This window comes from Hyaena hyaena, unplaced genomic scaffold, assembly GCF_003009895.1.
Source record: "Hyaena hyaena isolate Hyena2069 unplaced genomic scaffold, ASM300989v1 scaffold_1631, whole genome shotgun sequence".
Classification (NCBI taxonomy): Eukaryota; Metazoa; Chordata; class Mammalia; order Carnivora; family Hyaenidae; genus Hyaena; species Hyaena hyaena.
This window is the reverse complement of record NW_024082265.1, coordinates 50,728-68,246: the sequence shown is the minus strand read 5'-3', so window position 1 is coordinate 68,246 and position 17,519 is coordinate 50,728. Positions and strand designations below refer to the sequence as shown.

Below are 17,519 nucleotides of genomic sequence, written 5' to 3'. Positions count from 1 at the left end.
AGAATCCTTAACCTATTTTTAGGGATCTCTCATTTTAAAAGTAATGTCCTTCCGGGGGCACCTGGGTGGTTCAGTTGGCTAAGCACCTGACTTTGGCTCAGGTCATGATCTCACCATTTTTTAGTTCAAGCCCCGCATCGGGCTTTTGCTGACAGCGAGCCTGGAGCCTGCTTCTGATTCTGTGTCTCCCTCTCTCTCTGCCCCTCCCCCACTCATGCTCTGTCTCTCTCACTCTCAAAAATTAATAAACATTAAAAAAAAATTTAAATAATATCCTTTAGTTATCAGGGTGTTGGGACTAAATGTGATACTTAATTTCTTTTTTTTTTTTAACAGTTAATGTGTTATTTTGAAATAAAAATAGAAAAAATATACCTAGGAGCGCCTGGGTGGCTAAGTCCATTAGGCCTCTGACTTCGGCTCAGGTCATGATCTCACGGTTTGTGGGTTTGAGCCCCGCATCAGGTTCTGTGCTGACAGCTAGCTCAGAACCCAGATCCTGTTTCAGATTCTGTGTCTCCCTCTCTCTCTCTAACCCTCCCCTGCTCTCTCTCAGAAATAAATAAAAAATAATTAAAAATTTAAAAAATTAAAAAAAGAAAAATATACTTATAAAAAAGGTAATATACATTAAGGCACTTAGTAAGCCCCCTTTAACTTGAATATAATTATTATTACTGTAAAAGCCCATCTTAACATCACTAGCATTAAGGGTTTTGGGGTGGTTTTATTTTTAGAGGAAGAGAGAGACAGAGACAGAGCAAGGAGGGCAGAGGCAGAGAGAGAGAGAGAGAGAGAGAGAATCCCAAGCAGGTCTCCCCCATGAGTGCAGAGCCCAATGCAGGGCTCAAACACACAAACCCTAAGATCGTGACCTGAGCAGAAACCAAGAGCCCGTCGCTTAACCGACTGAGCCCCCCACCCATTAACATGACTAGTAGCATTTAGTTTCAAGTGTATACACTCTATAAATTATTGTTCTTCACGACAGGGATGTCCACTCTCACCACTGTTGTTTAACATAGTGCTGGAAGTCCTAGCATCAGCCATCAGACAACAAAAGGAAATAAAGGGCATCAGAATTGGCAAAGAGGAAGTCAAACTTTCACTCTTCGCAGATGACATGATACTCTACATAGAAAACCCGACAGACTCCACCAGAAGCCTACTAGAACTGATCCAAGAATTCAGCCAAGTTGCAGGGTACAAAATCAACGTACAGAAATCGGTTGCATTTTTATACACCAACAATGAAGCAACAGAAAGAGAAATCAAGAAACTGATCCCATTCACAATTGCACAAAAAACCATAAAATACCTCGGAATAAACCTAACCAAGGATACAAGAGATCTGTATGATGAAAACTATAGAAAACTTATGAAGGAAATTGAAGAAGACACAAAGAAATGGAAAAACATTCCATGCTCATGGATAGGAAGAATAAATATAGTTAAGATGTCATTACTACCTAAAGCACTCTACACATTCAATGCAATTCCAATCAAAATTGCACCAGCATACTTCTCAAAACTAGAACAAACTATCCAAAAATTTGTATGGAACCACAAAAGACCCCGAATAGCCAAAGTAATACTGAAAAATAAAACCAAAACGGGAGGTATCACCATCCCAGACTTCAGCCTCTACTACAAAGCTGTCATCCTCAAGACAGTATGGTATTGGCACAAAAACAGACACATAGACCAATGGAACAGAATTGAGAACTCAGAAGTGGACCCAAAAGTATACAGCCAACTGATCTTTGACAAAGCAGGAAAGAATATCCAATGGAAAAAAGACAGCCTTTTTAACAGATGGTGTTGGGAGAACTGGACAGCAACATGCAGAAGAATGAAACTAGATCATTTTCTCACACCATGCACAAAAATCAACTCAAAATGGATAAAGGACCTGAACGTGAGACAGGAAACTATCAACACCCTAGAGGAGAAAGCAGGAAACAACCTCCTTGACCTCCACCGCAGCAACTTCTTACTTGACACATCCCCAAAAGCAAGGGAATCGAGAGCAAAAATAAACTGTTGGGACCTCATCAAGATTAAAAGCTTCTGCACAGCCAAGGAAACAACCCAGAAAATTAATAGGCAACCAACGGAATGGGAAAAGATAGTTGCAAATGACATATCAGATAAAGGGTTAATATCCAGAATCTATAAGGAACTCACCAAACTCCACGCCCGAAAAACAAACAACCCAGTGAAGAAATGGGCAGAAGACATGAACAGACACTTCTCCAAAGAGGACATCCAGATGGCCAACAGACACATGAAACGATGCTCAGCATCCCTCCTCATCAGGGAAATACAAATCAAAACCACACTGAGATACCACCTCACGCCAGTCAGAGTGGCTAAAATGAGCAAATCAGAGAACTCTAGATGCTGGCGAGGATGTGGAGAAACGGGCACCCTCCTGCACTGTTGGTGGGAATGTAAACTGGTACAGCCCCTCTGGAAAACAGTGTGGAGGTTCCTCAGGAAACTAACAATAGAACTCCCTTATGACCCAGCAATAGCACTGCTAGGAATTTACCCAAGGGATACAGAAATGCTGAGGCATAGGAGCACATGTACCCCAATGTTCATAGCAGCACTCTCCACAATAGCTAAAACATGGAAAGAGCCTAAGTGTCCATCAACAGATGAATGGATCAAGAAGATGTGGTTTATCTATACCATGGAATACTACATGGCAATGAGAAACAATGAAATCTGGCCATGTGTAGCAACATGGATGGACCTTGAGGGTGTTATGCTGAGCGAAATAAGTCAGGCAGAGAAGGACAAATACCATATGTTTGCACGTATAGGAGGATTAGGAGGAACTTGACGGAGGACCAAGGGGGAGAAGAAGGGGGGAAATGGTGGGGGAAAGGGAGAGAGGCAAACCATGAGAGACTCTTGAATGCTGACAAAAACTGAGGACTGATGGATGTGGGGGGGAGGGGGGGATGGGCATGAAGGAGGGCACTTTGGGGATGAGCACTGAGTGTTATGTAGAAACTAATTTGACAATAAACTATTTGTAAAAAAAAAAAAAATTATTGTTCTTGCTTTATTTTTCTCCAGATTTTTGTTACACCCATATAATTTGCTTTGTATAGCATAGAGCTCTCTATTCATCAACGGACATGTAAATATATAATTAGAGATGTGTGGATACTCAAATAGTTATTACATAATAATGACAAATAAATGGGATAAATATTTTATTGATTCCACTTCAAATGGATGGCATAAAAGCCCATGTCTCCCAATTAACTAAAAATTGAGCATTCACTCACTTATTTGATCAAGAAGTGTCTTGAAAGTTTTCCATGTGCTAGGCAATGTTCTCATCCTGAAAATAAAAATATTATTTTTAAATACCCCTCTTTGTGATAATTATTTATGCATTAGCACCAAAGCATATATTAAAATATAAATAAAGTGTTTTGCAGACACAAGGATTCATTCGTGCCACTTGGGAGATGAAGATGAGGGTAGAAGAAGCCTGAAAAGAATAAGGAAAGTCTTCTACATGGAGAAAAGTTAAACAACAACCTAAAAGAGACCTATAAACCTTGAGAATCCAGAGCCACAAAAAGCATTTAAAAAAATCAGGCTGTGTGGTTCTGTTGGTTAAGCATCTGACTCTTGATTTTGGCTCAAGTCATGATCTGAAGGGTTGGTGGGTTGGGGCACCACTTCAGGCTCTGTATTGGCAGCTCAGAGCCTGTTTGGGATTCTCTCTCTCTCCCCTGCTCTTGCCCACACGAGCTCTCTCTCTCTCACTCTCCAAATAAATAAACATTTAAAAGGGAAAAGAAAATAATCAGCCACAGACAGCCCAGGAGTGATAGACTTCAGCTAAGTCACCAACTCAACTCTTGAACCCAAAGCTATTGACAGAAAGTGTTCTCAGACCCTTAAGGCTGAAATATGACATGGTCATAATACCTAGTTGAAATCCTTCACAAGTAAGTCTCTGAAATGCAGTTCTTCAGCTTCTGGAGATTATTTAGTCTCCTCAATGAGGTTTTAGAATTCTAGTGTCTCTGTCTGCATAGGTAAAATGGCCCCCAAAAAGTGTCCAGCAAACTAAACAAAGAAAAAGATGCCTGGATGTAGGCCCTACAGAAATGTAAATACCAACCCAAGGAGTCTCTACACTGTAAAGGCCTCCAACAGAGATAAACACTCTCTCGCTTTTTACTGTTGAGTAAAAGATTCCTAGGCACGTGTTAAAGTAGGACGATGAACTAAAGCAGTTTTGTGAGAACACTGATTCTCTCTGACATACAATCTATAAAATTAATAATATTGGGCTTTTTTTCATTCATTAGGTCAAATACAAGGATCACAGTCCCTGTTATGGCTACCAATGGCTGTTGGCAGAAAACAAAGAAGCTTATCACACTGCTAACCTTGTATTCTCCCTAAGCAAGAGTTTTGTCTACCTAGAGCCTATGCCTCAGGAACTGCCCTGCAGCCAAACTCAGACAATCCAAGCACATTACATTCTGAACAGACATGCCCTGCAGAATCTGAAGGAGCTCGTGTTCTATTATCTGGTGAGAAGGAAGGCCACTTCGTTTACCCCTCATAGACAAGAGCCCTTTGTGGGACAAGGAACCAAGAAGCTCTTTAGATGTCACTACTTTAACTTATTATCCATATTCTTTTTGAAAGTTCGGCTTCTTTTAGGGCTAATTATCGCCAGCTGGGGTTCAATAATGCAAGAATGACATGGGGCAAGACATGGGGTATAAGATTTCTGTCAGGTAAACCAAGTTCCTTTTCATTGCCTTTTTTGCAGATAATGGCAAAGGGAAGCATTGTCCGAAGTGGGACCCACGTGCTGCCTGTGAAGCAGGGAGTGAGTGAGTATTCTGACAATTCCACATTTCCACCCCACTCTGGCGTAGTCAGCCTTACACTGCAGAAATACCAGACAGAGTTTCAAAAAAGAGAGATCATTTCCATCTAACTCCAATAAATGAGAAGTTGAGAGGGGAAAGAAATAATGAGGTGCTGTATTTTGGCCCTTCACCAGTATTTCTCTTCTTTTCCTTCAGCACTGTGTTCTGTCCAGATTACTTAAAGTGTTCATGTTGTCATTTTATAATCTATGCATATTCCAAGGTTTCAGACCATAGACATTGATGCAGCTCCTTCTCAAATGGCATTTTAAAATTGTTTTAGGAAATGGAGAGAAGGTAAAATTTTGGAATGTTTTATATATACTCGGTCTTTTGCTGAGTCACTTATGTCTTTATATCATATTTCCCTCTGGAAGATAGTTCTGATTTACGAAAGGTTAAATTGAGTACTTCTGTCATTGAATGGGACTTTCACCATGAACAAATATGGACCAATATAAACCTCTGAAGTTTTCAGCTCTTCTAAGGAAGTCTAAAAGACCACTTATGACAAAACTTATCAGTGACTATCTTTTGATGCTTGTTCATAGCAACACAAAAGCACCATTGTAGACTTACTTATAGAAGCTTACCGCAACATCTAAAAAATCTATATAGGTATCAAAAATAGCTTTCAAAGGAGCACAGTACTCCTCTTAAGAAAAGAAAGAGAATATTTGGTTCATATAGAAAGTTAAAGAAGATTTAAGGATAAACACCATGTGTTAAACTCTCAACTATCGTATCACCGAACTTCTGGTTCTATCTCCCTTCTCTAAAATAAAGTCTAGAGCAAATAATAGCCATGTGGATGTCTCTATACCCTCAGATAGCATCAGAACTTTGTGTAGATTAGCTAAAGCTGAAAATTAGTGTGAAATCATCGTATGATAAGAAAAGAGAGCACTTTGATAAGGTTTGTCCTCAAGCTAGAGTTCTCAGAAGTATAGAATTCTTATAGGTAAACTTTCATCTATTACATCTACTATTTTTTGTACCTATTATATCAACTAATAGAAACTGTCATTAACCAGACCAGACTCCTAAAAATGGCTTTAGGCAACAGAAAGCTTCCATTTCAGCCATGGGGAGATATCTAACCCATACTCACAATTCCTCATTCTCTCCATGCTCCAGTGAAAGGCCACTTTTCCGTGTCAGTCCCTGTGGAGGCAGACATCGCTCTTATTGCTCGATTCCTCATCTACACCATTTTACCCGATGGGGCAGTGGTTGCAGATTCTGCAAAATATAAGACTGAAAACTGTCTGTCCAACAAGGTGGGGTTTTGTTATAAAATTTCAACATTTAAAACTAAAATTTGCTATTATCATTTACTTTTTTCTGCATGTGAACATTGGGGCTAAAAGGGTTAAAATGAATTCTCCAGAGATTTTCAGCAAGGTAATGTCAGAGACACACGAGGGAGCCATGTCACTTAACTCCTAGTTTAAAATTCTCCTGCACTGTCTCTTACTATCTGATTCAGTTCAGAGTACTTTGCTCCCTTCTATGATGACATGTTGGAAAATATAAGTTTTTAAGAATACTAAGGAGCCAAAACAAAAACATAAAAGCATCTAGAACCATTTGCACTCCACCTTCACTTAATAAACACCTTACCATATATCAAAGGTAAAAAATGGAATCTCAAATTTACTAATTTATAAGAATTAGATATCATTATAATGGTTCAACTGATTGAAGCAGAGTGATGCGTAAGGGACAGAAAGTCTCAAGACTCACAACGTGCCATCCACCACCAAGTCAAAGAAAGTGAGTGTGCATTCACTGTGTGGAACACTCAGGAAATGCTTGTGAATGAACGAATAAGTCAGGACATTTGTTTTTCTGACCATTCTTGCCAATTTCATAGGTGAACTTGAGCTTCCATCCAGCACAAAGTCTCCCGGCCTCACACGCCTGCCTGCGAGTCTCAGCTTCTCCTCAGTCCCTCTGCGCCCTCCGTGCTGTGGACCAAAGTGTGCTACTCATGAGGCCCAAGGTTGAGCTGTCCACGGCTTAGGTGAGTTCCGGCAACCCTGGGGGTCAGGAAGGGCCATGCGAGGGTCTCAGAGCAAGGAGATATGGCTATCTGAGTAAGATAGAATCTATCAAAATTCCATTTACCTGGAGTTGCTAGTTTTGATCTCTTTCGCGGGCACTTTTTCTGGTGAGAAATATATTACATTTCAGTACAGAGATATGTATTTCCTTACATAGGTTTACATACATATACAAACATAAACATGCATATGTGTAGGTATGTTTGTTTATATATATGTACATCAATAAAATCATGCATCATTCAAAGTCCCTGAAATCCTAGAGCTCTCTGAAACCAGTAATAGGTATTTTCAAATGAGTTGTAATGTTTGTAAAAGCTCAACAAAAGTAGTACATTTAGTTGCACTAAAACTGATAGGAAATAACAAATTTCTGTTTTTATAAGAATTATATCAAACACCGTATGTCCTAAGATGAACTCAATTTCTGAAGGAAGATATACATTGTCTCTGATGAATAAAAATTGGGAAAATGTGGGCACTTGGATGGCTCAGTTGGTTAAGCATCACTTAAGCATGACTTCAGCTTAAGTGTGGGGGAGTTGGAGCCCCACAACACCAAGTTCAAGCAGGGTGGAGCCCGCTTGGTATTCTCTTTCTCCTCTCTCTCCTTTCTCTCTCTCAAAATAAATAAACTTAGGGACACCTGGGTGGCTTAATTGGTTAAGCGTCCGACTTTGGCTCAGGTCATGGTCTCACAGTTTGTGGGTTCAAGCCCCATGTCGGGCTCTGTGCTGACAACTTGGAGCCTGGAGGCTGCTCTGGGTTTTGTGTGTTTCTCTCTCTACATCCCTCCTCATCCTCTCTGTCTCTCAAAAATAAATAAACATTAAAAATAAATAAATAAGTAAAGAAACAAAAGATTTTTTTGGAAAAATGAATTATTATATGATAAATGACATTAAATTAAATCCTTTAAAATGTTGGGTTAATAGAAGAAACAGCACAAGTGTACACTGGAGTGGAACAATGAGAAACAAATTAACATTTGCTAATAGTCATTTGCTTGTATCTTCAAATTTGCAATATGAGGCCAACCTCTTACTGAGGTTTCTTTCTTACTATCAAAACTTTACAATGAGAAATTTATATTTTACTCCCTGAAAAAAAGTTACAAGAAAAGATTTTTAGTCCTTCCAAATGGAATTTAATTGAAAATATTAGAATTCTTCTAAAGAAAGTATTAAATACATTTCAGTATACTGAATACAATACAGTTTTAAGTACATTCAGTATATTTTTCCACATAGGAAAAATAACAATGTCTTATGTTTATAGAAGAATTCCATCCTTCTTGGGGTCTTTTGATTTATTTATTTTTAATTTCTTTTAAGGAGAGATGGGGCAGAGAAAGAGGGAGAGAGAATCCCAAGTAGTTTCCATGCTGTTGACATGGAGCCAGATGCGGGACTGAATCCCCACAAACCATGAGATCATGACCTGAGCCAAAATCAACAGTCAGTCGCTTGACCGACTGAGCCACCTGGGCACCCATCTCAGGATCTCTTTACATTATAACAACACTGGTGGATAGAGAAGGTAGAACGTCTTATTATGTTTTAATACAAAAATAGAAGCTTTCCAGTGTTTCGTAGTAGACCCGGGTTCGAACACTAGCCCTGGCCTCTCAAGCCTTGATAGCACTTTACTAATGAATCACTTTGATCCCAGTAACATAAGCCATTCATTCCACAGGTATTTATTTAGTGCCTGCTGTATGCTAGGCATACATACTGTTTGTAGGAGTGCTGGGGATATATTAGTGAGCTTGAATAACAAAGCCATGCTCTCATGGGACTTCTGCTTCCATAGATGAGACACAAGAAAAGAAAAAGCAGAGGGGTGACTGGGTGGCTCAGTTTGTTGAGCGTTTGACTTCGGCTCAGGTCATGGTCTCACAGTCTGTGAGTTTGAGCCCCATGTCAGGGTCTGTGTTGACAGCTCAGAGCCTGGAGCGTGATTCAGATTCTGTGTCTCCTTCTCTCTCTGCCCCTCCCCTGCTCATGCTGTCTCTCTCTGTCTCTCAAAAATAAATAAACATTAAAAAAATTTTTAAAGAGAAAAGAAAAAGCAGAGAGGAGACATGGAGGAGAGGAAGAGGGAGCTACCTTTGAGAAAGTATTTAATTTCATGACACTACTCACTTGGCCAATGTATTGCCAAGTAGTTTTAAGCCCCTATTAACATAATGCAGTGTAGTAACAGCATTTTTACATCTTACTCTTCCCCTTCAAATGAATTTGAAAGCATCATTTCCAGTATTTTATGTACTGTGTGAAGATCTGGAGCATTGCATTCCATGAATAATGCTTAAGAAAATACTATCGTTGGGGTGCCTGGGTGGCTCAGTCAGTTAAGTGTCCGACATCGACTCAGGTCATCATCTCGTGGTCCGTGGGTTAGAGCCCTGTGTCGGGCTCCATGCTGACAGCTTAGAGCCTGGAGCCTGTTTCAGATTCTGTGTCTCCCTCTCTCTCTGACCCTCCCCTGCTCACACTGTCTGTCTGTCTGTCTGTCTGTCTGTCTTTCTCACACACAAATAAATAAAACATAAAAAAGAAAAGAAAAGAAAAGAAAATACTATCCTGGCCTATATGGAGGATATCTACTTGTTCATGTGCCCATTCACACGTGTTCATTAACTTTGTTGTACAGTGAGTCAGTTGCTAGCCACAAGGAAAGACAGAACCATCATTTCATTCTATCATCCTGAAGTTTTTTACTATGTCCCAAATATAGCAGACATAGTTTTATCTCAATAAAATTTTATTCCATCCTAGTATGGAGTCTAGTGTTTGCCTCTGAACTATGCAACGAATTGTCCTGATCCTTGAGTACTTAGATGGGAATGTTTTGGGATATTTTCCCTTAAAATTCTTGAAAACAGCTTCATCTCTATAAACTATTTCAGCAACAGTGCACTGAAACGAAGACTGACGGTAACTACTCTTTTCTTCTCTCTTTGCACTTCAGAAGAATAAGCCACAAATAAGCTTGTCCTTTTGTCCTTTGCATTTATACAGGTTTATGATCTGTTGCCAGTGAAGGACCTCACTGGTTTCCCTGGGAGTTTGAATCAACATGAGGAAGATGATGGAGACTGTATCAAAAGCCATAATGTCTTCATCAATGGAATCATGTATTCCCCTGTACCAAATACAAGTGAAAAAGATATATATAGCTTCCTATGGGTAAATTTGTATTTTTACAAATTTTGTAAAATACAAGTAAAGAAACTTGTATTTTACATTCTAAAGATTTTTTGAAGATTTTGAATTCTAAAGAATAATGGGATATTATATGTGAAAAAATATTTGTTTTAATACCTTCATATCACAGTTGAGGGTTATGGGACACAGAGTGGTCAAGTGACTTCTCCAAGGTCATGAATACTAGGCAGATCTGTTAATAGCAACAGAGCCAGGGCTAGAACATTTTGGACTATTAGTCAAGTTTTTTTAATAATTTTTCCTGAAATTCGTTGCCTTGCATTATTTCTAATTGTCACATATATAAAATATTACTCTTAAAAGAGTTTAAACAACAGAATAAAATTACTTCCATGAGTATACCAATATCTTTTCTACAGATGTGAGCATTGAAAGTTCAGGATTGGGGCAACTGGGTGGCTTAGTCAGTTAAGCACCCGACTCTGATCTCGGCTCAGGTCTTGATCTAAGAGTCATGAGTTCAGGCCCTGCTTTGGGCTCCACTTAAAAAAAAGTTTGGTATTAAGCTAATTGGAATGTTTGTGAAACTCAATGAAATATGTGCCTATATATTATATATTTATGTACTAATTAGGTGATAATTTCCTTCATAGGGTATGGGCTTAAAGGCATTCACAAACACAAAGATTCATAAACCCAAAGTATGTTCACCGCCTGAACCCTATGCAATGCAGTCATCTCGAAGGCCATTTGCTTCTCCAGGTAAAAAAAAAAAAAAAAAAAAAAAATTAAAAGTTAATATATTGATTCAAATAAAAGATTTTTTAAAAAGGTAAAATGTGATAAAATTAACAAGTAAGAACTTATGATTCAGATATACTAAGGTTCTTGCTCAAGAGCACATAGGAATACAAACCCAAAAATTCTAGGGGTGCCTGGGTGGCTCAATGAATTGAACATCTCACCCAATTTTGGCTCAGGTCATGATCTCACAGTTTGTGGGATCAAGCCCTACATCGGGGTCTGCACTAACAGCATGGAGCCTACTTGGGATTCTCTCTCCTCTTCTTTCTCTGCCCCTCCCCTACTCGCTCTCTCTCTGTCAAAATAAATAAGATAAACTTTTAAAAAAAAGAATCTGCCTCTAGTAAATGGAGATGTGTGAGGCTGAAAAGGAAAGATATAATTTCTAGTCACAGGATCAGCGTAAATAGAAACAGAATGTTCACAAATTGGGATTATATTCTCACCAGTTAGGTAAGGAAGCTCTAACTTCCCTAATATATCAGTCAATATTCATATTGAAATCACATTTATTTCTCAGTGATATGGGCTCCTTTACTGGTGAATCAGATAGTAAGCAAGCATTTATTTATAGTCTGATATTGTCAAATCATGGTGGAATATAGGTTGAATACAAACTAAAGAGTTTGTCAAAAATCAAGGAAAATAGTCAATGAAAGTAAATTGGCTATATAGAATTTAAATAATCCTTTAAAGTAGAATTCATAGTAGGGGCACCTGGGTGGCTCAGTCAGTTAAGCATCCTACTCTGGCTCAGGTTATGATCTCATGGTTTGTGGGTTCGAGCCCCGTGTCTGTGCTGTGCTGACAGCTCAGACTGGAGTCTACTTCAGATTCTGTCTGCCTCTCTCTCTACTCCTCACCCACTCATACTCTGTCCCTCTCCCTGAAACATAAATAAACATTTAAAAAACAAGAAAACAGGGGCACCTGGGTGGCTTAGTCGGTTAAGCGTCCGACTTTCGCTTAGGTCATGATCTCGGGTTCGTGGGTTCGAGACCCGCGTCAGGCTCTGTGCTGACTGCCAGCTCAGAGCCTGGAGCCTGTTTCAGTCTGTGACTCCCTCTCTCTCTGACCCTCCCCTGCTCACGCTGTCTCTCTCTCTCTCTCTCCTAGAAATAAATAAAAAACATTAAAAAAAATAAAAAACAAGAAAACAAATTTTAAAAACTAAATTAGAATTTTTAGTGAACTTATGTATGGGAACAAATTTTTTTTCAGAGAGCTGATTGTTAAATATTTACCAGCACACCATTAACAGAAAGTAAATAGGCAAGAGAACCCACCTGACCTTCTGAGACATGTGGAAATAAAGAACTTTTTTGATGTTTATTTTTAAAAAATTTTTTCATGTTTTTATTTATTTCTGAGAGAGAGAGACAGCATGAGCAAGGGAGGGTCAGAGAGAGAGGGAGACACAGAATCTGAAACAGGTGCCAAGCTCTGAGCTGGCTGTTAGCACAAAGCCCAACACGGGTCTTGAACCCACAAACCGTGAGATCATGACCTGAGCCGAAGCCGGATGCTTAACTGACTGAGCCATCCAGGCACCCCTGCTTATTTTTATTCTTGAGAGAGACACAGACCGTGAGCCGGGGAGGGGCAGAGAGAGAGGGAGACACAGAATCCAAAGCAGGCTCCAGGCTCTGAGCTGTCAGCACAGATCATGACGTGTGGCTCGAACCCACAGGCTGCAAGATCATGCCCAGATCCGAAGTCGGTTGCTAAACAGACTGAGCCACCCACCCTCCCCAAGAACTTTTTTATCCTCGATCCTTCACTCCTGTACACTTTCTCAGAACCACTGTCATAATGTTTGGAGACAATGGTTCTTTGACCCGACAGAGGAACACGCCAAATGGAAATTGACAGTTGCCCTTCTCCCAACCCAGGGAGGCTCTTTCTCCGAGGCTCTTTCTGCCTTTCTGCCTCTAGGTCTCCATGTCCTCTATTTGTGATTCTCTTTCCCCTCCCCCTGCTCCCCTCTCACTTTGAACTTACTCTAATACTCTAGAATCCAGCTTAACTATCACTTCCTCAAAGAAGTGTTCCCTTAACACCAAAGCACCCTCTCCTGGTTCCTGTCCATTCCATCAGCCTGTTTATTTCTTTTATAACATGTATTACAGTCTCTGATAAGCTTAATCTTTATATTTAGCATTTCGGTCTCCTCTCTCACCCACCATAGTCATATCTGAATTGCAAAGAGGCCGTGAACTTACAGAGATGGCACATGTCTCAGAGGCTTTCACCGAGACTGTGAGAAAGTACTTCCCTGAGACGTGGATCTGGGACTTGGTGGTGGTAAAGTAAGTAACTCTCTTTACATATAAAAGGCAACAATATAGACTCCTCACAATTGTCTGGTTTTAGGTAATTTTTGAATATCCAAGTATTTCTCTTACACACATTGCTGTTTTCAGGAGAGGTCTAACATAAATACTTCTGTGAAGTCTCATTATTCTATCAGAGTGGAGAAATTTTGTACACAATTAATTCTAAGACTTCCAGAAAATGGGAATAAGGACCAGGCACTGCATAGACTAACACCTGTAAGAGATGCTTCATTGGCCAACAATCTTGGGCTAAGCACGGAATCAGTCAGGCCAACTAGACACATTAGTAGTAGAATTAAAAATTGTAAGCCTGCCTTCACTGGATCAGTATTTTAAAGAGTAAAATTTAAGATCAATCTCAAAGTACATATTCAATTTATAATGCTATTGTCTATAATAGATAATGCTACAATTACATGTCAATAGAAGATTCTAATATAGACTGGAATTGGAAACAGAATTGGAAGAAAAGGACTTCTTACATTTTCCCATTTCAAGCCTTGATTATTCTCTCCTTTATTTATATTTCTACTGAGTGCCTTCAGGTCATGACAATAGAATTATTTACAGGAGTTCTCTTCCTAGAAAGAATTTATGTCACTGCTTACTTTCTGTTCTTCACATTTCTATCCTCCTCAGCTCATCAGGTGTGGCTGAAGTGGGTGTGACAGTCCCTGACACCATCACTGAGTGGAAGGCAGGCGCCCTCTGTCTTTCCAATGACACTGGACTTGGTCTGTCTCTTCCCGCCTCCCTCCGCGCCTTCCAGCCCTTCTTTGTGGAGGTCACCATGCCCTACTCGGTGATCCGTGGAGAGGCCTTCACACTCAAGGCCACTGTCCTAAACTACCTTCCCAAGTGCATCTGGGTAAGGACCTCTCTTTCCTCAATTGAACACAACAGTCCAGTAAATTAAAACCTGCATCCTTTGAAATACTGACAAACTTCCATGTGTAAAATGAGCTCACCAGGGGAGGAATACTCTCAGAGATATTCATATGTTACAGAGGCTATGGGTGCTGGTATTTTCAAATACATGCAACTTAAAACAAGCTTCTGACCCTTACCAGAACCCTACAGGTTTAGGAAGCTTGTGAAGTATGAAGCTTTCTGAGAAGGTGAACAAAAATCAGTACACTTCATTCTCGCGTCTTAGATCCCTCAAGGTTTCAACTTCTACCTTCCATTTATTTCACTTTCATACAGCATCACATACCATTAAACACATTAAACCTTACTTTAAAAGTTATTGGTGAGCATCTGACCTCCCCTGAAACCACAACCACTTATCAATTGCGTATACTGTGCTGGAAGAGCTGAGGGAATGGTCAAGATCCCAGGCCAAAGATGTAGAGTTTCCACAGGCAACGGGCCATCATGACTTTTGCTCACCTCTTGTCCCACCCCATGAATGAGCAGATTCTCGAAAAATACTAAGATTTCCATGTCAGCTCCACTGTAAGGTCGTTGGCTTGCATTTGGGTCATCTTCAGTATCAGGCAACCTAAAATCTAACCAATCCCCAGCATGCTTTATCTCAAACCATTATGCTTTTGGTCCCCTTCTCCTTCTGATCTGTCTCTTGGTTTCACGTGTGGTTTCAGGTGAGTGTGCAGCTAGACCTGTCTCCTGCATTCCTAGTCCAGGAGAAGAAACAAGAGTCTCACTGCGTCTGTGAGAATGGCCGGCAGACTGTGTCCTGGGCAGTGACGCCAAAGGCATTAGGTGAGGAACAATCTCCTAGAGACAATTTCTACTCAAGGACTGTGTGTATCAGTAGGAACCTTATATCTAATGCCACTTGCTCAAGCAAAAACACCCCCCCCTCCAACAGTAGGATTTTTTTCCTTTGTCTTTTGTTCTAAGATGTCTAGGAAGTGCTATCCCCACTTCCCTTACCCCCATCTCCACCTTGGATTCTCAGTGGCATTCGGCTCTCTGCTTCCATCCTTGCTCCTGTGTTTTCATAAAACCAAAAGTGGTTACAAAACCCTGAACACTTATGAAACTTGAGGTTGGAGGCAAGGAGAAGGAAAGCGATGGTGCTTATCTGTATGGCCCCTTTTTTAGGAAATGTGAACTTCACCGTGAGCGCAGAGGCACTGGAGTCTCAAGAGCCATGTGAGACTGAGGTGGCTGTGGTCCCTGAATATGGAAAGAAAGACACAATCATTAAGTCTCTGCTGGTTGAAGTAAGTAAGACAACCCATTTGATAGGTCACAATGAGTCAATAAAAACAATGGTGAATCCAGTTGAGATTTCAAGGGCTAAATAATACATAATCACAGAACAGTTCACAATATTCTCTTCTTTCTCCATCTCTCTCTATCTGTATCTCTCTCTCTCTCTCTCTCGATATTTATATAATTTTCCCTCATTTCCTCATCTATCAACCTGCTTCCTTCATATTGCTTATACTTACAGAATTTGTGTATGTAATACATTTGGAAGGCAGCCCCACTATCAAGAAATGGGTGGTTCCCCTCTCAATATCCATGTCCATTCTCACCTCTACCTTTTCTTTCCTTCACCTAAAGCCTGGAGGACTAGAAAAGGAAGCAACATTCAACTCCCTGCTCTGTCCATTGGGTAAGAGTCACTCATCATAATTAAAATAGCATTGACCAAAGCTTGTGTAACATTTCAAGTTCAAAGAATTTTATATGTTATTATATTATTATTATTATATATATAACATTATATATTATTCCTACACTTCCCTATGAGGTAAGTAAGACCCAGAGAACCATCATCCCATTTGAGAAGACACTAAAGCAACTCACAATAGAAGATATAACTTTATCTTGGTGGAGAGTTTTCTAGTCTAAACAAAAACACAGAAATTTAGTACACTAAGAAAATTATCAACACAATGTGTTCTCACCTCAAACAATGTGGAATCAATATCATACATGTGTTTCTTGACTTTCTCTGTCTACCTATTAATTTCTGTTTACTGTGTTTATTATACTGTCAAGACTTCAAATATATAAAATATGTTTTATTTTAGCCTTACTTCTACATCTCAGTGAATTTACCACCAAATCCTTTTATCATGGCTTGCCCTCTATTCCTGAGTTCTTTGTTTTCATTTATTTCTTATGTGTCTAGGGCTAATCATCAAGCGGTTTTATTAAAATTATTTTTTATTGGGGGGGGCTGGGTGGCATGGTCAGTTAAGCATCTGACTTTGGCTCAGGTCATGATCTCACGGTTCATGGATTCAAGCCCCATGTCGGGCTCTGTGCTGACAGCTCGGAGCCTGGATGGAGCCTGCTTCAGATTCTGTGTCTCCCTCTTCTCTCTGCCCCTCCCCCAGTCACACTCTGTCTCTCTCTCTCTCCCAAAAATAAACAGTAAAATTTTTTTAAATTAATTTGTATTGTCCATGTAATACAAAAATACCTTCTCCTTTCCAAGGCACAACTTCATATTAAAGGCAATATTTTATAACACTTTAATTATCATCCATTTATGTTTAGAAATAACATGCATAGGGGCGCCTGGGTGGCTCAGTCGGTTAAGCATCCGATTTTGGCTCAGGTCATGATCTCACGGTTCGTGGGTTCGAGCCCCATGTCGGGCTCTGTGTTGACAGCTAGCTCAAAGCCTAGAGCCTGTTTCAGATTATGTATCTCCCTCTTTCTCCCTGCTCACACTATCTCTCTCTCGCTCTCAGAAATAAATAAAACATTAAAAAAATTTTTTTTAAAAAGAAATAACATGCATAGGTGAATTTGTTTTTTTTTCACATAATTTTTTTTTTTTACAAATAGTTTATTGTCAAATTAGTTTCCACATAACACCCAGTGCTCATCCCCACAAGTGCCCTCCTCCATGCCCATCCCCCCCTCCCCCCCACATCCATCAGTCCTCAGTTTTTGTCAGCATTCAAGAGTCTCTCATGGTTTGCCTCTCTCCCTTTCCCCCACCATTTCCCCCCTTCTTCTCCCGATTGGTCCTCTGTTAAGTTCCTCCTAGTCCTCCTATACGTGCACACATATGATATTTGTCCTTCTCTGCCTGACTTATTTCGCTCAGCATAACACCCTCAAGGTCCATCCATGTAGCTACACATGGCCAGATTTCATTGTTTCTCATTGCCATGTAGTATTCCATGGTATAGATAAACCACATCTTCTTGATCCATTCATCTGTTGATGGACACTTAGGCTCTTTCCATGTTTTAGCTATTGTGGAGAGTGCTGCTATGAACATTG

The 17,519-nt window shown here is 39.9% G+C and overlaps 1 protein-coding gene across 1 annotated transcript in view; it reads left to right on the top strand.

The window, feature by feature from the left end:
- LOC120226226 (alpha-2-macroglobulin-like) overlaps positions 1-17,519 on the top strand; it is a 50,107-nt gene that overhangs the window by 14,808 nt on the left and 17,780 nt on the right. Inside the window, 11 exon segments of the mRNA XM_039224415.1 lie at positions 4,347-4,574; positions 4,820-4,883; positions 6,060-6,202; positions 6,799-6,948; positions 10,012-10,179; positions 10,812-10,920; positions 13,151-13,271; positions 13,938-14,166; positions 14,903-15,023; positions 15,369-15,490; positions 15,837-15,888. Coding sequence (XP_039080346.1) covers positions 4,347-4,574; positions 4,820-4,883; positions 6,060-6,202; positions 6,799-6,948; positions 10,012-10,179; positions 10,812-10,920; positions 13,151-13,271; positions 13,938-14,166; positions 14,903-15,023; positions 15,369-15,490; positions 15,837-15,888 — 1,507 coding nt within the window.